The sequence below is a fragment of the Pseudophryne corroboree genome, chromosome 5 (assembly GCF_028390025.1).
Source record: "Pseudophryne corroboree isolate aPseCor3 chromosome 5, aPseCor3.hap2, whole genome shotgun sequence".
Classification (NCBI taxonomy): Eukaryota; Metazoa; Chordata; class Amphibia; order Anura; family Myobatrachidae; genus Pseudophryne; species Pseudophryne corroboree.
Window position 1 is genome coordinate 765,587,725 of NC_086448.1, and position 25,557 is coordinate 765,613,281.

At 49.4% G+C, this 25,557-nt stretch overlaps 1 protein-coding gene across 9 annotated transcripts in view; it reads right to left on the reverse strand.

Moving 5' to 3' along the window:
• The window catches only part of UBR5 (ubiquitin protein ligase E3 component n-recognin 5), a 253,650-nt gene that overhangs the window by 179,368 nt on the left and 48,725 nt on the right, over positions 1 to 25,557 (reverse strand). For 8 of the 9 annotated variants that reach the window (XM_063924220.1, XM_063924222.1, XM_063924219.1 and 5 more), the window contains exons 5-6: positions 23,465 to 23,584; positions 22,871 to 23,060 (exon numbers count right to left, since the gene is read on the reverse strand). In XM_063924220.1, coding sequence (XP_063780290.1) covers positions 22,871 to 23,060; positions 23,465 to 23,584 — 310 coding nt within the window. The remainder of the gene's footprint in view (positions 1 to 22,870; positions 23,061 to 23,464; positions 23,585 to 25,557) is intronic. The other variant, XM_063924221.1, reaches the window with a different exon arrangement.

Here is a 25,557-nt window from a genome sequence, read left to right on the forward strand (position 1 = left end):
ACACACAGGGAATGCTCTGATAGAGGACAGGACCCACTAGCCCTTTGGAGAGACAGAGGGAGAGTTTACCAGCACACACCAAAAACGCTATAATTATATAGGGACAACCTTATATAAGTGTTTTCCCTTATAGCATCTTTTTTATATATTTCTAACGCCAAATTAGTGCCCCCCCTCTCTGTTTTAACCCTGTTTCTGTAGTGCAGTGCAGGGGAGAGCCTGGGAGCCTTCCCTCCAGCCTTTCTGTGAGGGAAAATGGCGCTGTGTGCTGAGGAGATAGGCCCCGCCCCTTTTTCAGCGGCCTCGTCTCCCGCTCTTAACGGATTCTGGCAGGGGTTAAATATCTCCATATAGCCTCCGGAGGCTATATGTGAGGTATTTTTAGCCAAAATAGGTATTCATTTGCCTCCCAGGGCGCCCCCCTCCCAGCGCCCTGCACCCTCAGTGACTGCCGTGTGAAGTGTGCTGAGAGGAAAATGGCGCACAGCTGCAGTGCTGTGCGCTACCTTTAGAAGACTGAGGAGTCTTCTGCCGCCGATTCTGGACCTCTTCTTACTTCAGCATCTGCAAGGGGGCCGGCGGCAAGGCTCCGGTGACCATCCAGGCTGTACCTGTGATCGTCCCTCTGGAGCTGATGTCCAGTAGCCAAGAAGCCAATCCATCCTGCACGCAGGTGAGTTCACTTCTTCTCCCCTAAGTCCCTCGTTGCAGTGATCCTGTTGCCAGCAGGACTCACTGTAAAATAAAAAACCTAAGCTAAACTTTTCTAAGCAGCTCTTTAGGAGAGCCACCTAGATTGCACCCTTCTCGGCCGGGCACAAAAATCTAACTGGCTTGGAGGAGGGTCATAGGGGGAGGAGCCAGTGCACACCACCTGATCGGAAAGCTTTACTTTTGTGCCCTGTCTCCTGCGGAGCCGCTATTCCCCATGGTCCTTTCAGGAACCCCAGCATCCACTAGGACGATAGAGAAAACTATCTCCCTCTCTGGGGGAGAAGCCGGTAGGGCCGAATTGAAAAATCGGCGAGGAGGCACCTCTTCGAATTCCAGCTTGTAACCCTGGGAAACAATTTCTATTGCCCAGGGATCCACCTGTGAGTGAACCCAGACGTGGCTGAAAAGTCGAAGACGTGCCCCCACTGGGGCGGACTCCCTCAGCGGAGACCCAGCGTCATGCGGTGGATTTTGTAGAGGCCGGGGAGGACTTCTGCTCCTGGGAACTAGCTGTGGTTGGCAGCTTTTCACCCCTGATAATGTGGCGTTTTCTTAGGCTGTGAGGAAACATAAGGCAAAAAATAAGATTTTACTTACCGGTAAATCTATTTCTCGTAGTCCGTAGTGGATGCTGGGGACTCCGTAAGGACCATGGGGAATAGACGGGCTCCGCAGGAGACAGGGCACTTTAAGAAAGAATTAGGAATGCTGGTGTGCACTGGCTCCTCCCTCTATGTCCCTCCTCCAGACCTCAGTTAAGGAAACTGTGCCCGAAAGAGCTGACAGTACGAGGAAAGGATTTTGGAATCCAGGGTAAGACTCATACCAGCCACACCAATCACACCGTATAACTCGTGATAATCTTACCCAGTTAACAGTATGAACAACAACAGAGCATCAGACAAACCTGATGCAACCATAACATAACCCTTATTTAAGCAATAACTATATACAAGTATTGCAGAAGTCCGCACTTGGGACGGGCGCCCAGCATCCACTACGGACTACGAGAAATAGATTTACCGGTAAGTAAAATCTTATTTTCTCTAACGTCCTAGTGGATGCTGGGGACTCCGTAAGGACCATGGGGAATATACCAAAGCTCCCAAACGGGCGGGAGAGTGCGGATGACTCTGCAGCACCGAATGAGCAAACACAAGGTCCTCCTCAGCCAGGGTATCAAACTTGTAGAACTTTGCAAAAGTGTTTGAACCCGACCAAGTAGCTGCTCGGCAAAGCTGTAATGCCGAGACCCCTCGGGCAGCCGCCCAAGAAGAGCCCACCTTCCTTGTGGAATGGGCTTTTTCTGATTTTGGAGGCGGCAATCCAGCCGCAGAATGAGCCTGCTGAATCGTGTTACAGATCCAGCGAGCAATAGTTTGCTTTGAAGCAGGAGCACCCAGCTTGTTGGATGCATACAGGATAAACAGCGACTCAGTTTTCCTGACTCCAGCCGTTCTGGCTACATAAACCTTCAAAGCCCTGACTACATCTAGTAACTTGGAATCCTCCAAGTCACGAGTAGCCGCAGGCACCACAATAGGTTGGTTCAAATGAAAAGATGACACCACTTTCGGCAGAAATTGCGGACGAGTCCGTAATTCTGCCCTGTCCATATGGAAAACCAGATAGGGGCTTTTATGTGACAAAGCCGCCAATTCTGACACACGCCTAGCCGAAGCTAAGGCCAACAGCATGACCACCTTCCACGTGAGATATTTTAACTCCACGGTTTTAAGTGGCTCAAACCAGTGAGATTTCAGGAAACTCAACACCACGTTAAGATCCCAAGGTGCCATTGGTGGCACAAAAGGGGGCTGAATATGCAGCACTCCCTTTACAAACATCTGAACTTCAGGAAGAGAAGCCAGTTCCTTTTGAAAGAAAATGGATAGGGCCGAAATCTGGACCTTAATGGACCCTAATTTTTAGCCCATAGTCACTCCCGACTGTAGGAAGTGAAGGAAACGGCCCAGCTGGAATTCCTCTGTAGGGGCATTCCTGGCCTCACACCAAGCAACATATTTTCGCCATATACGGTGATAATGTTTTGCCGTCACGTCCTTCCTAGCCTTTATTAGCGTAGGAATAACCTCATCCGGAATGCCTTTCTCCGCTAGGATCCGGCGTTCAACCGCCATGCCGTCAAACGCAGCCGCGGTAAGTCTTGGAACAGACAGGGCCCCTGTTGTAACAAATCCTGTCTGAGAGGCAGAGGCCATGGGTCCTCTGTGAGCACAGTGATGGCGCTGAGCCCAAAAAAAAGTGGGTCCCAGGGACCCCTCACTTTTAAAAATTGGGGTCCTACCGGTCTTTTTCTGGGTCCCATCAGAATGAAGGTTCTTTTTAATCTTAATCTTGTTTGGACACTACAAAAGTGTTGCAAGGTGGGGGGATGGGGTGACAATGCTGCTGGGCTGTGTAGCATACAGGACACCCTGCACCAGAGGTGTAACTAGACATTTTGGTGCCCTTAGGCAGAAAGGGAATTTGTGTTCCACCTCCCAGATCGCAAAGTATAGGAAATGCGCGCCGCAGGCGCGCTGCAAAAATTTAGGGGCGTGGCTTCACGGGGAAGGGGCATGACCACATAATAGTGCCAATTCACATTACACCACACAGTAGTGCCGCTTATACACATTGCACCAGGTAGAACCTCCTATGCACACTGCGCCAGGCAGAGCACGTTATACACATTGCGCCAGGTAGAGCACGTCACACACATTGCGCCAGGTAGAGCACGTTATACACATTGCGCCAGGTAGAGCACGTTATACACATTGCGCCAGGCAGAGCACGTTATACACAATGCGCCAGGTAGAGCACGTTATTATACACATTGAGCCAGGTAGAGCATGTTATACACAATGTGCCAGGTAGAGCACGTTATTATACACATTGCACCAGGTAGAGCACGTTATACACATTGCGCCTGGTAGAGAACGTTATACACATTGCACCAGGAAGAACACTTAGACACATTGCACCAGGTAGAGCGCATTATACACAATGCGCTAAGTAGAGCACGTTATACACAATGCACCCGGTAGAGCACGTTATACACAATGCACCCGGTAGAGCACGTTATACACATTGCACCCGGTAGAGCACGTTATACACATTGCACCCGGTAGAGCACGTTATACACATTGCAGTAACCAGATTGCAGTGTGATAATCTAGTGACTACTGTACATAAGATGAGAATGCTTACATATAATAGTGAAATGTATATGCTGTATTTGTATCCATCAATCTTTTTTAAAGTGATGCTGGCACGGGAACTGGGCACATGTACCTCTACCAACATAAGACAATAAGACACCAGTAATAACATTATGTGACACTGACAGGTTTCCTTATAAACACTGTTTATGTGTAAGCATAGAAAATTGGGCAAATGTTTCTTAATGAAGTGAATGTTACAGTATCCCACTCACTCACTCGGGCAGAGCACCGTGTACTGTGCCATGTCTGGACACCCGCCAGCCCCAATCACCTGTTTTAAACATGAGTTGAGGTTCATTCTTTGACCCAAACTCCTGGATCAGGACCACGAATATGACCCCGCTTGTGTTCTGGATGCCAAAGACGGACCCATTGCACCACATGGCGGAGAGCATGACCAGCCATCCCCAGCCACCTTCTGGGTGTACAAACTCTGTGCTGGTCTCCGGGTCCCCTGCTCCTCCAGCAGCAGCAGCAGTGATCTTCTCCCCATCTCCCGGCACGGAGTTCCACTCCCCCCCCATTCTCTTGCTTCTCCTCATCAGTGATGAGGCGTGCGCTCTCCTCTGCCGCAGCACTGTCGTCCCCCGCCGGCTCCTCTTCTTCTGCTGCCGGGACATTGGTGGGTAGCTCTTCCTTACTCTGCATCCTGTGTCATCTCTGCACTAATGACACTATATTAGCGGGGAGGAGGTGGAGATGAGCGGGGCCAGTCTGTCAGCGCTGCAGCACAGATTCATCCATGTGCTGGTGGCGGAGCCCATGTCTGCGGGTAGGAGGATTCAAAGCGGGCGGACTGGCGGGAGACGCTGCAGGGATGATTGGCTGGAGACTACAGGAGGTGATTGGTTGAGGAAAGAGCCAGTAACCTCCTGCGTCCCGCTGACTGGCTGGCGCGATCTCAGAGATTCAGATAAGCGCGTCCATCTGCTAAATGTCCCGGAGTATTTTCTGCTGCGGAGCGCGTCCCCGGGGACCCTCCCATTTTAGATAAGCGAGTCCCTAGACATCAAAAGCGGGTAAAATACGCGCTATAGCGCGTTTTTGCGATCACTGGAGCATTTCTTGCAGTTCCGGATACCAAGTCCTTCTTGGCCAATCCGGAACAATGAGTATTGTTCTCACTCCTCTTTTTCTTACGAATCTCAGCACCTTGGGTATGAGAGGAAGAGGAGGAAACACATAAACCGACTGGAACACCCACGGTGTCACCAGTGCGTCCACAGCTATCGCCTGAGGGTCTCTTGACCTGGCGCAATACCTCTGTAGCTTTTTGTTGAGGCGGGATGCCATCATGTCCACCTGTGGCAGTTCCCAACGACTTGTAATCAGTGTGAAGACTTCTTGATGAAGTCCCCACTCCCCCGGGTGGAGGTCGTGCCTGCTGAGGAAGTCTGCTTCCCAGTTGTCCACTCCCGGAATGAACACTGCTGGCAGTGCTTTTACGTGATTCTCCGCCCAGCGAAGAATTCTGGTGGCTTCTGCCATCGCCACCCTGCTCCTTGTGCCGCCTTGGCGGTTTACATGAGCCACTGCGGTGATGTTGTCTGACTGAATCAGCACCGGTTGGTTGCGAAGCAGAGGCTCCGCTTGACTTAGGGCATTGTATATGGCCCTTAGTTCCAGTATATTGATGTGCAGACAAGTCTCCTGACTTGACCACAGACCCTGGAAATTTCTTCCCTGAGTGACTACTCCCCACCCTCCGAGGCTTGCATCCGTGATCACCAGGACCCAGTCCTGTATGCCGAACCTGCGGCTCTCGAGAAGGTGAGCACTCTGCAGCCACCACAGAAGAGACACCCTGGCCCAGGGGGATAGGGTGATCAGCCGCTGCATCTGAAGATGCGATCCGGACCACTTGTCCAACAGATCCCACTGAAAGGTCCTCGCATGGAACCTGCCGACGGGAATGGCTTCGTAAGACGCCACCATCTTTCCCAGGACTCGTGTGCATTGATGCACCGACACCTGTTTTGGTTTTAAGAGGTCTCTGACCAGAGAGTCACAAGCTCCTGAGCCTTCTCCGCCGGGAGAAACACCTTCTTCTGGTCTATGTCCAGAATCATGCCCAGGAAGGGCAGACGCGTCGTAGGAATCAGCTGCGACTTTGGAATATTCAGAATCCAGCTGTGCTGTTGCAACACTTCCCGAGAGTGTGCTACGCTGATCAGCAACTGCTCTCTGGACCTCGCCTTTATGAGGAGATCGTCCAAGTATGGGATAATTGTGACTCCTTGCTTTCGCAGAAGCACCATCATTTCTGCCATTACCTTGGTAAATATTCTCGGTGCCGTGGACAGACCAAACGGCAACGTCTGGAATTGGTAAGGACAGTCCTGTACCACAAATCTTAGGTCCTCCTGATGAGGTTGATAAATGGGGACATGCAGGTAAGCATCCTTTATGTCCAGAGACACCATAAAATCCCCCTCTTCCAGGCTTGCAATGACCGCCCTGAGCGATTCCATCTTGAACTTGAACCTTTTCAGGTAAATGTTCAGGGATTTTAAATTCAATATGGGTCTGACCGAACCGTCCGGTTTCGGTACCACAAACATTGTGGAATAGTAACCCCTTCCCTGTTGAGGGAGGGGAACCTTTACCACCACCTGCTGGAGATATAATTTGTGAATTGCCGCTAACACTACTTCCCTTTCTATGGGGGAAGCTGGCAGGGCCGATTTGAGGTAACGGTGAGGGGGCATCACTTCGAATTCCAGCTTGTATCCCTGAGACACAATCTGTATAGCCCAGGGTTCCACCCGTGAGCGAACCCACTGGTGGCTGAAATTTCGGAGACGCGCCCCCACCGCGCTCCTGGCTCCACCTGTGGAGCCCCAGCGTCATGCGGTGGATTTAGTGGAAGCCGGGGAGGACTTCTGTTCCTGGGAACTAGCTGTATTGTGCAGCTTCTTTCCTCTACCCCTGCCTCTGGCAAGAAAGGACGCACCTCAGACTTTCTTGCCTCTTTGTGATCGAAAGGACTGCATTTGGTAATACGGTGCTTTCTTAGGTTGTGAGGGAATATATGGCAAAAAATTTGACTTCCCAGCCGTAGCTGTGGAAACTAGGTCCGAGAGACCGTCCCCAAACAATTCCTTACCCTTGAAAGGTAAAACCTCCATGTGCTTTTTTGAGTCGGCATCACCTGTCCATTGCCGAGTCCACAGGACCCTTCTGGAAGAAAATAAGAATTTACTTACCGATAATTCTATTTCTCGGAGTCCGTAGTGGATGCTGGGGTTCCTGAAAGGACCATGGGGATAGCGGCTCCGCAGGAGACAGGGCACAAAAAGTAAAGCTTTAGGATCAGGTGGTGTGCACTGGCTCCTCCCCCTATGACCCTTCTCCAAGCCTCAGTTAGGATACTGTGCCCGGACGAGCGTACACAATAAGGAAGGATTTATGAATCCCGGGTAAGACTCATACCAGCCACACCAATCACACTGTACAACCTGTGATCTGAACCCAGTTAACAGTATGATAACAGCGGAGCCTCTGAAAAGATGGCTCACAACAAATAATAACCCGATTTTTGTAACTATGTACAAGTAATGCAGATAATCCGCACTTGGGATGGGCGCCCAGCATCCACTACGGACTCCGAGAAATAGAATTATCGGTAAGTAAATTCTTATTTTCTCTATCGTCCTAGTGGATGCTGGGGTTCCTGAAAGGACCATGGGGATTATACCAAAGCTCCCAAACGGGCGGGAGAGTGCGGATGACTCTGCAGCACCGAATGAGAGAACTCCAGGTCCTCCTTAGCCAGGGTATCAAATTTGTAGGATTTTACAAACGTGTTTGCCCCTGACTAAATAGCCGCTCGGCAAAGTTGTAAAGCCGAGACCCCTCGGGCAGCCGCCCAAGATGAGCCCACCTTCCTTGTGGAATGGGCATTTACATATTTTGGCTGTGGCAGGCCTGCCACAGAATGTGCAAGCTGAATTGTATTACACATCCAACTAGCAAAAGTCTGCTTAAAAGCAAGAGCACCCAGTTTGTTGGGTGCATACAGGATAACAGCAAGTCAGTTTTCCTGACTCCAGCCGTCCTGGAACCTATATTTTCAGGGCCCTGACCACATCTAGCAACTTGGAGTCCTCCAAGTCCCTAGTAGGCGCAAGGCACCAAAATAAGCTGGTTCAGGTGAAACACTGACACCACCTTAGGGAGAGAACTGGGGACGAGTCCGCAGCTCTGCCCTGTCCGAATGGACAAACAGATATGGGCTTTTTTGAGAAAAAAAAACCCACCAATTTGACACTCGCCTGGTCCAGGCCAGGGCCAAGAGCATGGTCACTTTTCATGTGAGATGCTTCAAATCCACAGATTTGACTGGTTTTAAACCAATGTGATTTGAGGAATCCCAGAACTACGTTGAGATCCCACAGTGCCACTGGAGGCACAAAAGGGGGTTGTATATGCAATACTCCCTTGACAAACTTCTGGACTTCAGGAACTGAAGCCACTTCTTTCTGGAAGAAAATCGACAGGGCCGAAATTTGAACCTTAATGGACCCCAATTTGAGGCCCATAGACACTCCTGTTTGCAGGAAATGCAGGAATCGACCGAGTTGAAAATTTCTTCGTGGGGCCTTTCTGGCCTCACACCACGCAACATATTTTTGCCACATGTGGTGATAATGTTGTGCGGTCACCTCCTTTCTGGCCTTGACCAGGGTAGGAATGACCTCTTCCGGAATGCCTTTTTCCCTTAGAATCCGGCGTTCCACCGCCATGCCGTCAAACGCAGCTGCGGTAAGTCTTGGAACAGACATGGTACTTGCTGAAACAAGTCCCTTCTTAGCGGCAGAGGCCATAAGTCCTCTGTGAGCATCTCTTGAAGTTCCGGGTACCAAGTCCTTCTTGGCCAATCCGGAGCCATGAGTATAGTTCTTACTCCTCTACGTCTTATAAGTCTCAGTACCTTAGGTATGAGAAACAGAGGATGGAACACATACACCGACTGGTACATCCATGGTGTTACCAGAACGTCCACAGCTATTGCCTGAGGGTCTCTTAACCTGGCGCAATACCTGTCCCGTTTTTTGTTCAGACGGGACGCCATCATGTCCACCTTTGGTATTTCCCAACGGTTTACAATCATGTGGAAAACTTCCCGATGAAGTTTCCACTCTGCCGGGTGGAGGTCGTGCCTACTGAGGAAGTCTGCTTCCCAGTTTCCATTCCCGGAATGAAAAACTGCTGACAGTGCTATCACATGATTTTCCGCCCAGCGAAAAGTCCTTGCAGTTTTTGCCATTGCCCTCCTGCTTCTTGTGCCGCCCTGTCTATTTACGTGGGCGACTGCCGTGATGTTTTTCCCACTGGATCAATACCGGCTGACCTTGAAGCAGAGGTCTTGCTAAGCTTAGAGTATTATAAATTTACCCTTTGCTCCAGTATATTTATGTGGAGAAAAGTCTCCAGACTTGATCACACTCCCTGGAAATTTTTTCCTTGTGTGACTGCTCCCCAGCCTCTCGGGCTGGCCTCCGTGGTCACCAGCATCCAATCCTGAATGCCGAATCTGCGGCCCTCTAGAAGATGAGCACTCTGTAACCACCACAGGAGAGACACCCTTGTCCTTGGATATAGGGTTATCCGCTGATGCATCTGAAGATGCGATCCGGACCATTTGTCCAGCAGATCCCACTGAAAAATTCTTGCGTGAAATCTGCCGAATGGAATTGCTTCGTAGGAAGTCACCATCTTTACCAGGACCCTTGTGCAATGATGCACTGATTTTAGGAGGTTCCTGACTAGCTCGGATAACTCCCTGGCTTTCTCTTCCGGGAGAAACACCTTTTTCTGGACTGTGTCCAGAATCATCCCTAGGCACAGCAGACTTGTCGTCGGGATCAGCTGCGATTTTGGAATATTTAGAATCCACCCGTGCTGTTGTAGCAGTATCCGAGATAGTGCTACTCCGACCTCCAACTGTTCCCTGGACTTTGCCCTTATCAGGAGATCGTCCAAGTAAGGGATAATTAAGACGCCTTTTCTTCGAAGAAGAATCATCATTTCGGCCATTACCTTGGTAAAGACCCGGGGTGCCGTGGACAATCCAAACGGCAGCGTCTGAAACTGATAGTGACAGTTCTGTACCACGAACCTGAGGTACCCTTAGTGAGAAGGGCAAATTTTGGACATGGAGGTAAGCATCCCTGATGTCTCGGGACACTATATAGTCCCCTTCTTCCTGGTTCGTTATCACTGCTCTGAGTGACTCCATCTTGATTTGAACCTTTGTAAGTGTTCAAATTTTTTTAGATTTAGAATAGGTCTCACCTAGCCTTCTGGCTTCAGTACCACAATATAATGTGGAATAATACCCCTTTTCTTGTTGTAGGAGGGGTAATTTGATTATCACCTGCTGGGAATACAGCTTGTGAATTGTTTCCCATACTGCCTCCTTGTCGGAGGGAGACCTTGGTAAACCAGACTTCAGGAGCCTGCGAAGGGGAAACGTCTCGACATTCCAATCTGTACCCCTGGGATACTACATGTAGGATCCAGGGGTCCTGTACGGTCCCAGCGTCATGCTGAGAGCTTGGCAGAAGCGGTGGAACGCTTCTGTTCCTGGGAATGGGCTGCCTGCTGCAGTCTTCTTCCCTTTCCTCTATCCCTGGGCAGATATGACTCTTATAGGGACGAAAGGACTGAGGCTGAAAAGACGGTGTCTTTTTCTGCAGAGATGTGACTTAGGGTAAAAACGGTGGATTTTCCAGCAGTTGCCGTGGCCACCAGGTCCGATGGACCGACCCCAAATAACTCCTCTTCCTTTATACGGCAATACACCTTTGTGCCGTTTGGAATCCGCATCACCTGACCACTGTCGTGTCCATAAACATCTTCTGGCAGATATGGACATCGCACTTACTCTTGATGCCAGAGTGCAAATATCCCTCTGTGCATCTCGCATATATAGAAAATGCATCCTTTAAATGCTCTATAGTCAATAAAATACTGTCCCTGTCAAGGGTATCAATATTTTTAGTCAGGGAATCCGACCAAGCCACCCCAGCTCTGCACATCCAGGCTGAGGCGATCGCTGGTCGCAGTATAACACCAGTATGTGTGTATATACTTTTTATGATATTTTCCAGCCTCCTGTCAGCTGGCTCCTTGAGGACGGCCCTATCTATAGACGGTACCGCCACTTGTTTTGATAAGCGTGTGAGCGCCTTATCCACCCTAAGGGGTGTTTCCCAACGCGCCCTAACTTCTGGCGGGAAAGGGTATACCGCCCATAATTTTCTATCGGGGGGAACCCACGCATCATCACACTTCATTTAATTTATCTGATTCAGGAAAAACTACGGTAGTTTTTTCACATCCCACATAATACCCTCTTTTGTGGTACTTGTAGTATCAGAAATATGTAACACCTCCTTCATTGCCCTTAACGTGTGGCCCTAATAAGGAATACGTTTGTTTATTCACCGTCGACACTGGATTCAGTGTCCGTGTCTGTGTCTGTGTCGACCGACTAAAGTAAACGGGCGTTTTAAAACCCCTGACGGTGTTTCTGAGACGTCTGGACCGGTACTAATTGTTTGTCGGCCGTCTCATGTCGTCAACCGACCTTGCAGCGTGTTGACATTATCACGTAATTCCCTAAATAAGCCATCCATTCCGGTGTCGACTCCCTAGAGAGTGACATCACCATTACAGGCAATTGCTCCGCCTCCTCACCAACATCGTCCTCATACATGTCGACACACACGTACCGACACACAGCACACACACAGGGAATGCTCTGATAGAGGACAGGACCCACTAGCCCTTTGGAGAGACAGAGGGAGAGTTTGCCAGCACACACCAAAAACGCTATAATTATATAGGGACAACCTTATATAAGTGTTTTCCCTTATAGCATCTTTTATATATTTCTAACGCCAAATTAGTGCCCCCCCTCTCTGTTTTAACCCTGTTTCTGTAGTGCAGTGCAGGGGAGAGCCTGGGAGCCTTCCCTCCAGCCTTTCTGTGAGGGAAAATGGCGCTGTGTGCTGAGGAGATAGGCCCCGCCCCTTTTTCGGCGGGCTCGTCTCCCGCTCTTTAATGGATTCTGGCAGGGGTTAAATATCTCCATATAGCCCCCGGAGGCTATATGTGAGGTATTTTTAGCCAAAAAAGGTTTTCATTGCCTCCCAGGGCGCCCCCCTCCCAGCGCCCTGCACCCTCAGTGACTGCCGTGTGAAGTGTGCTGAGAGGAAATGGCGCACAGCTGCAGTGCTGTGCGCTACCTTAAGAAGACTGAGGAGTCTTCATGCCGCCGATTCTGGACCTTCTTCTTGTTTCAGCATCTGCAAGGGGGCCGGCGGCGAGGCTCCGGTGACCATCCAGGCTGTACCTGTGATCGTCCCTCTGGAGCTAATGTCCAGTAGCCAAAGAAGCCAATCCATCCTGCACGCAGGTGAGTTCACTTCTTCTCCCCTAAGTCCCTCGTTGCAGTGATCCTGTTGCCAGCAGGACTCACTGTAAAATAAAAAAACCTAAGCTAAACTTTTCTAAGCAGCTCTTTAGGAGAGCCACCTAGATTGCACCCTTCTCGGCCGGGCACAAAAATCTAACTGAGGCTTGGAGGAGGGTCATAGGGGGAGGAGCCAGTGCACACCACCTGATCCTAAAGCTTTACTTTTTGTGCCCTGTCTCCTGCGGAGCCGCTATCCCCATGGTCCTTTCAGGAACCCCAGCATCCACTAGGACGATAGAGAAATCGACATTGTATTTATTCTAGAGCCCAGTAGGCAAATGTCTCTCTGGGCATCCCTCATATATAGGACAGCGTCTTTTATATGCCCCAGGGTCAGTAATATAGTATCCTTGTCCAAGGTATCAAGTTCCTCAGATAAAGTATCTGTCCATGCTGCTACAGCACTACACATCCAGGCCGACGCAAATGCCGGCCTTAGTAGGGTACCTGAATGTGTATAAACGGACTTCAGGATACCTTCCTGCTTTCTATCCGCAGGATCTTTTAGGGTGGCCGTATCCTGTGACGGCAGGGCTACCTTCTTAGATAAGCGTGTCAAAGCTTGGTCTACCCTAGGGGAGGATTCCCAACGTAACCTGTCCGTTGGCGGTTAATGATACGCCATAAGCAACCGTTTGGAAATCTGCATTTTTCTATTAGGAGATTCCCAAGCTTTTTCACATATCTCATTTAACACATGTGAAGGGGGAAAAGTCACCCCTTGCCTTTTTTCCCCAAACATATAAACCCTCTTGTCAGGGACTGGGTTTTCCTCTGAGATGTGCAATACATCCTTCATTGCTATAATCATGTAGCGCATGGCTTTAGCCATTTTAGGCTGCAACTTTGCATCATCGCCATCGACACTGGAGTCAGAATCCGTGTCGATATCTGTGTCAACAATTTGGGATAGTGGGCGCTTCTGAGACCCTGACGGCCTCTGCGCTGTAGGATCAGGCATGGGTTGAGACCCTGACTGTCCCAAGGCTTCAGCTTTATCCAACCTTTTATGCAAGGAATTTACATTATCATTTAAAACCTTCCACATATCCATCCAATCAGGTGTCGGCGCCGTCGGCGGAGACACCACATTCATTTGTACCTGCTCTGCTTCCACATAGCCTTCCTCGTCAAACATGCCGACACAAGCGTACCGACACACCACACACAGGGGATGCTCTATTTGAGGACAGAACCCCCACAAGGCCTTTTGGGGAGACAGAGAGAGTGTATGCCAGCACACACCCCAGCGCTATATGACCCAGGAATTACACAGTAGCTTAGTGTTTACCCAGTAGCTGCTGTATATACTGATTTTGCGCTAAATTTATGTGCCCCCCCTCTCTTTTTACCCTCTTTCTACCGTGAATCTGCAGGGGAGAGCCTGGGGAGCTTCCTCTCAGCGGAGCTGTGGAGAGAAAATGGCGCTGGTGAGTGCTGAGGAAGAAGCCCCGCCCCCTCAGCGGCGGGCTTCTGTCCCGCGATTTTGTGTAAAATAATGGCGGGGGCTCATGCATATATACAGTGCCCAACTGTATATATGCCCACTTTGCCAAGAGGTCTCTAATTGCTGCCCAGGGCGCCCCCCCCCCCCCTGCACCCTACAGTGACCGGAGTGTGTGGGTTTAATGTGAGAGCAATGGCGCACAGCTGCAGTGCTGTGCGCTACCTCATATGAAGACTGGAGTCTTCTGCCGCCGCTTTTAAAGTCTTCTTGCTTCTCACGCCGGCTTCTGGCTCTGCGAGGGGGACGGCGGCGCGGCTCTGGGATCGGACGACCAAGGGTGCGTTCCTGTGTTCGATCCCTCTGGAGCTAATGGTGTCCAGTAGCCTAAGAAGCATGACCTATCCACAGTGAGTAGGTCTGCTTCTCTCCCCTCAGTCCCACGTAGCAGAGAGTCTGTTGCCAGCAGATCTCTCTGAAAATAAAAAATCCTAACAAAAATACTTTCTAATTAGCAAGCTCAGGAGAGCTCACTAAGGTGCACCCAGCTCGTCCGAGCACAGATTCAAACTGAGGTCTGGAGGAGGGACATAGAGGGAGGAGCCAGTGCACACCAGTATTCCTAATTCTTTCTTAAAGTGCCCTGTCTCCTGCGGAGCCCGTCTATTCCCCATGGTCCTTACGGAGTCCCCAGCATCCACTAGGACGTTAGAGAAAAGTTGATTCACCTGCCGTAGCTGTGGAAACTAGGTCCGCGAGACCTTCCCCAAACAATTCCTCACCCTTGTAAGGTAAAACCTCCATATGCCTCTTCGAGTCGGCATCACCCGTCCATTGTCGGGTCCATAGGGCTCGTCTAGCAGAAATCGCCATAGCGTTGGCTCTGGAACCCAGTAGGCCGACGTCCCTCTGAGCATATCTCATATATAGGACAGCATCTTTAATGTGACCCAGGGTCAATAAAATGGTTTCCTTATCCAGCGTATCTATATCAGCAGATAAGGTACCTGTCCACGCTGCTACAGCGCTACAAACCCAAGCCGACGCTATCGCCGGTCTGAGTAAGGTACCCGTATGTGTGTAAATTGACTTCAAGGTAGTTTTCTGCCTGCAATCAGCAGGATCCTTGCCGTATCTTGAGATGGCAGCGCTACCTTTTTGAATAAGCGTATCAACGCTTTGTCCACCCTTGGGGAGGATTCCCACCGTATCCTGTCCTTAGCCGGGAAAGGATATGCCATAAGAATCCTTTTGGGAATCTGCAGTTTGTCTGGAGATTCCCAAGCCTTTTCAAATAACTTGTTCAGCTCATGAGATGGGGGAAAGGTTACCTCAGGTTTCTTTTCCTTATACATGCGCACCCTTGTGTCAGGGAAAGAGGGGTCATCTGTGATATGCAACACATCTCTTATTGCAATAATCATATAATGAATAGTTTTAGCCAATTTTGGCTGCAACTTTGCATCATCGTAGTCGACACTGGAGTCAGAATCTGTGTCGGTATCAGTGTCTACTACTTGGGATAGTGGGCGCTTTTGAGACCCAGAAGGTCCCTGCGGCATAGTGAAAGGCAGGATTTAACTCCCTGTACATTCCCTGGACTCTGCTTTGTCCAACCTTTTGTGTAATAAATTCACATTTGCATTTAAAACATTACACATATCCAACCAGTCAGGTGTCGGCGTTGCCGACGGAGACACCACACTCATTTGCTCCACCTCCTCCCTAAAAGAGCCTTCCGCTTCAGACGTGCCGACACGCGCGTACCGACACCCCACACACACAGGGAATTCTCTATCTGGAGACAGTTCCCCCACAAGGCCCTTAGGAGAGACAGAGAGAGAGTATGCCAGCACACACCCAGCGCCAATGACCCTGGAAAAAAATACCCAGATAGCGCTTTTATTATATTATATTCACTGCGCCAAATTATGTGCCCCCCCCCCTTCTTTAAAACCCTCTGTCACCGTGTTCAGCAGGGGAGAGTCCGGGGAGCCAGCTTCTCAGCGGTGTGCTGTGGAGAAAATGGCGCTGGTGAGTGCTGAGGGATCAAGCTCCGCCCCCTCAGCGGCGGGCTTCGGTCCCGCTCGATTCCTTTTAAAAACTGGCGGGGGATCTTCAATATACAGTGCAGAGCCTCTATATATATATATATATATATATATATATATATATATATATATATATATATATATATATATATATATATATATATATATATATATATATATATATATTTATTCTTTTTTTGCCAGTCCCAGAGGTTTAAATTGCTGCCCAGGGCGCCCCCCTTGCGCCCTGCACCCTTACAGTGCCTGCCGTGTGTGTTTTGTGTGGGAGCAACGGCGCGCAGTGAAGATCTGAAGTCTTCTGCCGCCTCTGAAGTCTTCTTATCTTCTCATACTCACCCGGCTTCTATCTTCCGGCTCTGTGAGGAGGACGGCGGCGCGGCTCCGGGACGAACAGCTAGGAGAGACCTGCGTTCCGACTCCCTCTGGAGCTAATGGTGTCCAGTAGCCTAAGAAGCAGAGCCTAGCATTTAAGAAGGGCTGCTTCTCTCTCCTCAGTCCCTCGACGCAGGGAGCCTGTTGCCAGCAGGCTCCCTGAAAATAAAAAACCTAACAAAAATGATTTATTTCAGGAAACTCAGGAGAGCACCCTGTAATGCACCCAGTCTCCTCTGGGCACAGTATCAAACAGAGGTCTGGAGGAGGGGCATAGAGGGAGGAGCCAGTGCACACCCATAACTAAAGTTCTTTTTAGTGCCCATGTCTCCTGCGGAGCCCATCTATTCCCCATGGTCCTTACGGAGTCCCCAGCATCCTCTAGGACGTAAGAGAAAAACTGAAGTGTGTGGGGGCAGGATCCCTGAACTGAGATACTACAAAAGAAGAATAAGTAGACTAACAAATACTGTAAACAAGTACAGTGTAGTGACTACAAATAAGTAGGCACAGTAAGAAAATAGGATTTTAATTACCTACTAGTAAATCCTTTTCTCGTAGTTCATAAGGGATATTGGGGAGACTTAGTACGATGGGGTATAGACGGGGTCCAAAGGAGCCGGTGCACTTTAAATTTCTTCACTGGGTGTGCTGGCTCTTCCCCTCTATGCCCCCTCCCACAGGCAGTTATAGGTAAAACAGTGCCCAAAGGAGAAAGGACATATATGAGAAAAGGAACATGATAATAAAGAGTGGCGAGATTTAACACCAGCACATTACGAACATATAACAACTAGCAACGACTGATAGCAGCAACAGCTGAACAGGTAACCGCATAATAGAGAACCTACAGAAAAGTCACTGAGGCGGGCGCCCAATATACCTTATGGACTACGAGAAAAGGATTTACCGGTAGGTAATTAAAATCCTATTTTCTCTAGCATCCATAAGGGATATTGGGGAGACTTAGTACGATGGGGATGTCCCAAAGCTTCCAGAACGGGCAGGACTGTGCAGAGACTTCTGCAGCACCGCCTGCCCAAACTGGGTATCCTCTTTGGTCAGGGTATCAAACTTGTAGAACTTAACAAAAGTGTTCTTCTCTGAGCAGGTAGCAGCTCGGCATAGTTGCAAAGCTGAGACTCCATGGGCAGCCACCCAGGAAGAGCCCACCGATCTTGTCGAGTGGGCCTTCAGACACTTAGGAACAGGTAAGGCTGCCGACACATAGGCCTGTTGGATAGTAACCCTAAGCCAACGAGCAATGGACGGCTTCCTAACAGGACAATCCTATTCCTGTGCATCATAGAGCTGAACAAGGAATCAGTCTTTCCGATCTGAGCCGTTCGCTTGACATAGATCTTCAAGGCTCGCACAGCATCCAACGCCTCCGAAGTAGCAGAAGTGTCAGAACTGGACAGAACCACAATAGGTTGATTCAGGTGAAACGCAGAGACAACCTTCGGCAGTAACTGCTGCATAGTCCTGAGCTCCGCTCTATCCTCGTAAAAGACAGTATGGACTTTTACACGATAAGGTCCCCAATTCTGAGACATGTCTAGAAGCCAGGGCCAGTAACATCACTGTCTTCCACGTGAGGTACTTGTCTTCTACAGTCATCAGAGGCTCAAACCAGGAGGACTATAGAAATTTCAACACTACATTCAAATCCCAGGGTGCCGTGGGCAGCATAAAAGGAGTTTGTATGTGGAGTACCCCTTGCAAGAAGGTCTGAACTTCTGGCAACAGTGCCAATTTCTTCTGGAAGAAAATGGAGAGCGCTGAAATATGGACATTGACAGAACGCAGACGTAAGCCCTTATACATACCAGCCTGCAGGAAACGTAAGAAACGTCCCAAGAGGAGTTCTGCAGGCGGATATGTGCGTTCCTCGCACCAAGATACACATCTTCTCCAGATAGGAGGATAGTGTTTTGACGTCACAGGTTTCCGGGCCTAAACCAAGGTAGCAATAACCTTTTTGTAAAGGCCTTTGTGAACTAGGATGTTCCGCTCAACCTCCATGCCGTCAAACGAAGTCGTCGTAAGTACGGGTAGACGAACAGTCCTTGTTGAAGATCACTTCTTAGTGGTAGATGCAAAGGGTCTTCGACGGACATGTCCAGAAGATCTGCGTACCACGCCCTCCGGGGTCAATCCGGGGCAATCAGAATTGCCTGGACTCCTTGATTTCTGATTCGCTTGAGCACCCTTGGTAGCAACGGAATCAGAGGAAACAGGTAGAACAGCCGGTAGGGCCAAGGCGACGTCAGTGCATCCACTATCCTCATCTGAGGGGCCCTGGTTCGTGAGCAATACCAGTGAAGCTTCCTGTTGAGATGAGAAGCCATCATGTCTATCTGCGGGCAGCCCCACCATTGGATGATCTGTTGGAACGCCTGATGGTGGAGTCCCCACTACCACGGGTGGAGACGTGACGACTCAAGAAGCCCACTTCCCAGTTGTCCACACCCGCAATGAAGATTGCCAATAGTGCTCTTGCATTTCTTTCTGCCCAGAGGAGTATCCTTGACACCCCTCGCATGCTGGCTCTGCTTTTAGTCCCCCCTTGCCGACTGATGTACGCCACTGCTGTGGCGTTGTCTGACTGTACTTGGATCGCCTCATCCCTGAGCAGAGGAGAGGCCTGAAGCAGAGCATTGTAGATCGCCCGAAGTCCCAGAATGTTGATCGGAAGGAGGCTTTCGTGGCAGACCACCTGCCCTGTCGTGAGGAGGGTCAAATTCTGAATTCCGAAACTCCGACCTTCCAGTAGATTGGAGGACTGCAGCCACCACAGGAGGGAAATCCTGGCCCGAGGTGACAGTCGAATCATCCGGTGAATCTGCAGATGTGATCCGGACTACTTGCTCAGGAGATCCAACTGGAATGTTCTGGCATGGAACCTCCCATATTGGATCGCCTCGTATTTCCCAACAATCTTATGCAAAGATGGATGGACACTCAAGTAGGTCGGAGCACCATGCGGACCATCTCCTGAAGTGTTCTCGCCTTCTCCTCTGGTGGGAACACCTTCTGGGCCACAGTAGCCAGCAACATCCCCAGGAACAGGAGCCGCTGAGTTGGCTCCAGGGGGGAATTCTGTAAGTTGAGGATCCACCCATGGTGTGACAGAAGTTGGATAGTGCGGTCGATATGGAGCAATAAAAACTCCCTGGATCTTGCTTTTATCAGAAGATCGTCCAAGTAAGGGACAACATTGACCCCCTGGACCCGGAGCTGGAACATCATCTCCACCATCACCTTTGTGAATACCCTCAGAGCTGTGGATAGGCCGAAGGGCAGTGCCTGGAACTGGTGATCGTCCAGGTACGCCTGATGAGGTGGCCAAATGGGATTATGAAGGTAGGCGTCCTTGATATCCAAGGAAACCATGAATCGCTGTTCTTCCACACCCGCAGTCACTGCTCGCAAGGATTCCATTTTGAATTTGAACACCTTCAGTTAAGGATTCAAGGACTTCAGATTCAAAATGGGTCTAACCGAACCGTCCGGCTTCGGTACTACAAACAGGTTGGAGTAGTAACCTTATCCTCGTTGAGGTATTGGTACTGGAACAATGACGCATGACTGGACCAAGTTTTGGATGGCCTGTAACCTGTGTATCCTCCAAAGTTGGTAAGCTTGATTTGAAAGATTGCTGGGGAGGAGCACTGTCAAACTCCAGCTTGTAGCCCTGAGGAATGAGATCACTGACCCAGGCATCCTGGCAGGAAACCTCCCAGACGCAGCTGGAGTGACGCAGTTGAGCTCCCTCCTCGAGATCCCCTTGGGGTGGGTGGCCACCGTCATGCTGAGGCCTTAGTGGAAGCAGAACTGGTGGACTGTTCCTGAGAACCGGAGTTTGCAGGTTTTCTAGTCTTACCTCTGGTGCCTCTAGCCGCATTGGAGGCACCTCAGGCCTTAGATCGAAATCTGTTAGACCGAAAGGACTGAAGAGACGGCCCCGGGTAGGAGCGTCTCGCCGGCGGGGCCCCAGAGAGGAGAAACATGGATTTCCCAGCAGTGACTTTGGAAATCCATGTATCCAGTACAAACCCAAAGAGCTATTTCTCCGAAAAGGGGAGGACAATACACTGCGCTTGGTTTCTGCATCCGCTATCCACTGACGCAACCACAAGGCCCTGCACGCCGACACTGCCATTGAAGAAATTCTAGCATTAATGTTGCCCATCTCTTTGAGCGAATCACACAGGACGCATGCAGTGTCCTGAATGTGCCTTAGGAGGGTCACCGTAGTGACCAGAGGCATAGCCCCGGTGAGGCCCTCCTGAATTTGCGTAGCCCATGAATGAATGGCATGGGTCATCCAGCAATGCGATACACCTGCTGCCAATGTAAATAGATGTGAGTGTAGCTTCTATTTTTCTGTCCCCCGGATCCTTTATGGTAACGGAGGGGCAGGCAGCACCACCTTTTTGGACAGTCGAGAGACTGATACATCAACCCCCCGGGGGTTCTTACCAGAATTTGGGAAAGTGCGCAAATACATTTTTGACACTTGGAATTTTTTTGTCTGAATTTTTCCAGGCTAACTTGAATAGGTCATCTAACTCTGCAGAATCAGGGAAAGTCACATTAGGCTTGCTTTGTGTAAAGAAAAACGACTGCTGTGACGCAGCATCCTCTAGAGGGAGCTTTGACACGTCCCATATAGCCAGAATGAGGGGTTCAATACCCTGAGCAGAATCGGAATCCCCACCAACGGGGCCCAACTCCTCCCCATCCTCCAGTATATCCTCATCTGTATCAGAGAGTTTTCTGTACATTAGCAGTGAGCTGGGAAGACATATCTGACATCATAGTTTTAAGAGACCCTAGCCAGGAGGGCTCTGAACCCACTCCTCTCCTCCAGCCCCTTCACTGATTTGTGAAGACTGGCTGCATTGTTCACAAGAAACAGAATCAGATGATACTGGAGAGAATCTAGTGTGACATACACTGCGCACAGCTTGTGTTTACCCATGTTTCACAGTAAGCACAATAACATACATACACAGACAGTAATACTTTTCAAGCCTGCCCTTACTGTATGTGAGAGGAGACACACACACACACAGGGAGAGACACCAGCACACCCCTAGCGGCACTGCCCCAGTGAGGCTGACAGCTAATTATATCACAGTAACACTAATAATTTCTGTCCTGTAGAGGACCCAGATAGTATACAATAGCGGCTCTCCCCCTTTGCTACACCCTGTACCAGTTTCCAAGCGTGTCTCGTGAGGCAGGAAGCGCTGTGTGTGCTGTCTGCGGCTGCATTAAGCAGAGGAAGGCGACAAAATCCCTCTAGTCCCGCTCTGAGGTAGCTCCGCCCCCTGCAATGGCGCCAGAGCTACAGCGATTTTTATACTGGTAATGTATCCTGTGTTGCTTAAAAACCATCACACAAGTACTGGTTCAAGCTATTTGAAGCCAGTCTACACAGGGGGGGGTGTCTAGCGGGTCCCCCCCAGGAGGGTTCCATATGTCGTGCCCGCGTTCATCCGCACTTTGAACCGAGGGACCCCCTAGCGGGGCACCCTGTTTGTACTCACCACAGTCGTTACCTGCTTGCTATTGTTAGGGGTGTGTGGCATGCTGCGATTGTGACAGCCAAGGCGCAGTGCCCCGCTGAACAACCCCCCTCAGGACGGTGGTCCTGCAGCGGGGAAGCGGCTCTGCATCTCGCAAGGCCGGTTATGTATAGTACATAACAAGCATTTTAAATGTACCTTAAAAGGGTAACTTTAAGAGTAAACTTTAACTCCATAAAATTATTCTCTGCACTAATCAGAATATACCTAAACTAGACAGACATCCAGTTTCACGCACACACTTATACCCCTTTCACACCGCACAAATAACCCGGTATCGACCTGGCATATTGCCGGGTCAACACGGGTCGGCGTGCGGTGTGAAAGGGGCATATCCAAAATCCTGGGTCGCCTGACCCGGCAATTCAACCCGGGTATAAAGCAGTGTTATACCCGGGTTGAATACCGGGTCAGTGGCTGGGTAAACGGGCTCCCGGGTCGATGCGTCCCGAGACCAGTTTACTAGATAGGGAGAGGCAGCGCGGAGATGAGCTCATCTCCCAGCACCGCCTCCACCTCCCGCTGCTATGGCAACCCGCCCGGCATTTTGCCGGGTCGGGAAAGCCTGCAGCAGCTGCCAATGCCGGATCCCGGGAAGGACCCGTTTCCAATTCCCGGGTGGGATCCAGCATTGGCGGTGTGAAAGAGGTATTACTGACATATGACTGTACAATATTATAAGTGGGAAAACAATGACCAAACAAGGATCCCAACATAAATGTGTAAAAGTAACGGTTTAGTCACGATTAAGCAGTTTCCAAGACCACCATTGTGAATACTGATTAATCTGCTTGGGTGGGTCTTACCAGGTGAAACGTTGTAATCTTGGCATAAAAGGTCTAAATATACAAAACTCAAAATACAGGAAGTTTATACGCTCATCAGCTCTTCACTTGCTGCTAAACAAACAGTAAAGGACACATACAATAAAGAGCCTTTAGCAAACAAGACATGATTACCTGTGATATAAGTTCTTCTGGTATAACGGAAGCTGGAATCACAGGCTGTGGCTGACTACCCAGGAGTCCAGAGCCCCTGTCCCTTCCAGTACGAATAACTCGCGTCTGTCTACGGGAGTCTCGAGCACCAGCAGACGATCGGCCGGAAGACCCACCTCCACTTCCTCCCACACCCGAACTCCAACGACTGCTAACAAAATCGATGCAAAGAACACATACTTTAACATCACAGTATTCTCTTAATTTCCTATTTTTTTGGGGGGGGGGGGAGGGGGGTTAAGTATGTGTACTTTTACAGTTTGCAAGGACCAATATAATCAACAAAGTGACATAATTTCACTTATCTTTCGAGAGGTAAAATCAATTAAAACTAAGCATTAATGAACAATGCAGACTTTATATTGATCCATTTACCAGTAACTGTAAATAAACTGGCCCAAAATGAAATATTCGTATAAGTCAATTGTGTGACACAGCTGGCAAAAGCAGTACGAATATAGAGGGTCTGCCAGTTTTCCTATAAAAACACAGAAAATGTTACGTTTAACTACCTGGAACAAAAACATCTTCAACCTTAGCCCTATTATAACTTACCCAAGGGTGTTGCCTGCCAGTCTGCCCAGAGTCTCAGAACCAGACAAAAACCAGGGAGAGTCACTAGTCCTGCCTGGCCTGGAGGTCCTTCCTGCCCCTGAGCCACTGTTCAACTTTGAACTGAAAACAAGAGAGGGCATTATCAGTCAAAAGGAAAAAAGAAGGAATAAAATATTCTACCAATTGGTTTATGAATGAAACAATTCCACCCAAAACTGAAATATCAATATCGGGCATAATATGACACTTTATACTTCATCCCCAACGTCTCCTTTCCCCCCTCCCCTCCAAGACAGGCAGCATGTTCATTTTTGGGTGGAATGTATTCTTATAAAAAGGTACAAATACTGAAGTACTTATTCTGGCAACATACAAGCCTAAGCAACACCCTTGGGAACTTTGTGGTGACCATTTCTTATTCTTTACACTGCAGAACCTGCTACAGACCGGCCACTTGGAACATTCCTGCTGCTTTTTACAAGCTGCGTACTCGCAACCACAGCAACCCTACTAGCTCCCTGGACATCACAGATGTTAGGACTTAACTGGGTGCGTTTTGGAGGGGATCAGTACGATTTACCAGCATTTGAAGGGAGGTCACCAAAACACGGAAATTGTTACTATCCTGATGCGTAATATGCTGACAATGACTGTATACAGTCAAAATTCAGACAGTTAATATACCGACTGTTTCGTAATATTGCCGATTATGAGGTGTCGGTAAGGTGCTTGCCGGTATTTGGTCTGTCGGTATTGTGATTGGCCCAGGTTCTGCCGGGATTATGAGGAGTCGGTAAAGTGTTTGTTGGTATTATACCTGTCGGGATATGCGGTGTAGACATTTCAGTGACTGGTATTTTAGCATTGGCAGTATATGAGCAGTGACTGGTATTTTAGCATTGGCAGTATATGAGCAGTGACTGGTATTTTAGCATTGGCGGTATATGAGCAGTGTCGGTATTTTGTATTGTCGGTATATGAGCAGTGTCGGTATTTTGTATTGGCGGTACACGAGCAGTGTGGGTATTTTGTATTGGCGGTATATGAGCAGTGTGGGTATTTTGTGTTGGCGGTATATGAGCAGTGTGGGTATTTTGTATTGGCGGTAAATGAGCAGTGTGGGTATTTTGTGTTGGCGGTATATGAGCAGTGTCGGTATTTTGTATTGTCGGTACATGAGCAGTGTCGGTATTTTGTATTGGCGGTACACGAGCAGTGTGGGTATTTTGTGTTGGCGGTATATGAGCAGTGTGGATATTTTGTATTGGCGGTACACGAGCAGTGTGGGTATTTTGTGTTGGCGGTATATGAGCAGTGTGGGTATTTTGTGTTGGCGGTATATGAGCAGTGTTGGTATTTTGTGTTGGCGGTATATGAGCAGTGTGGGTATTTTGTGTTGTCGGTATATGAGCAGTGTGGGTATTTTGTGTTGGCGGTATATGAGCAGTGTGGGTATTTTGTATTGGCGGTATATGAGCAGTGTGGGTATTTTGTGTTGTCGGTATATGAGCAGTGTGGGTATTTTGTGTTGTCGGTATATGAGCAGTGTGGGTATTTTGTGTTGTCGGTATATGAGCAGTATCGGTATTTTGTGTTGTCGGTATATGAGCAGTGTCGGAATTTTGTGTTGTCGGTATATGAGCAGTGTCTAGTGTTCACGCTAGGCTGTTTTAGCAGGGCGCTGCGCCCTGCCCGATTTTTTAAAAGCAAAATTTGCCCTCCCCTTCTGAGGCGCCCTATTAGAACAGCCGCCCGATTCCTGCCCTCCCAGCGTGTAAAGATGCCGTGCACATGGATTCCATTCACGCTATGGGAGAGAGCTGGGGGAAGCCCAGCACGGCACGCCTCCAACAGTGATATCGCCGGCCAGACGCCCCCTATAACGTCGTCTGTGGGCGCACAGCCCACTAAAATGACGTTTGCATGGCCACGCCCCCTATTTTACATGACCGCACCCTTTTTTTGGGCGCACGCGCCAATATGCCCCCGGACTACGGCGCCCTGCCCTATTTGAATCCTAGAAAGAACACTATTGTGTTGTCGGTATATGAGCAGTGTCGGTATTTTGTGTTGTCGGTATATGAGCAGTTGTC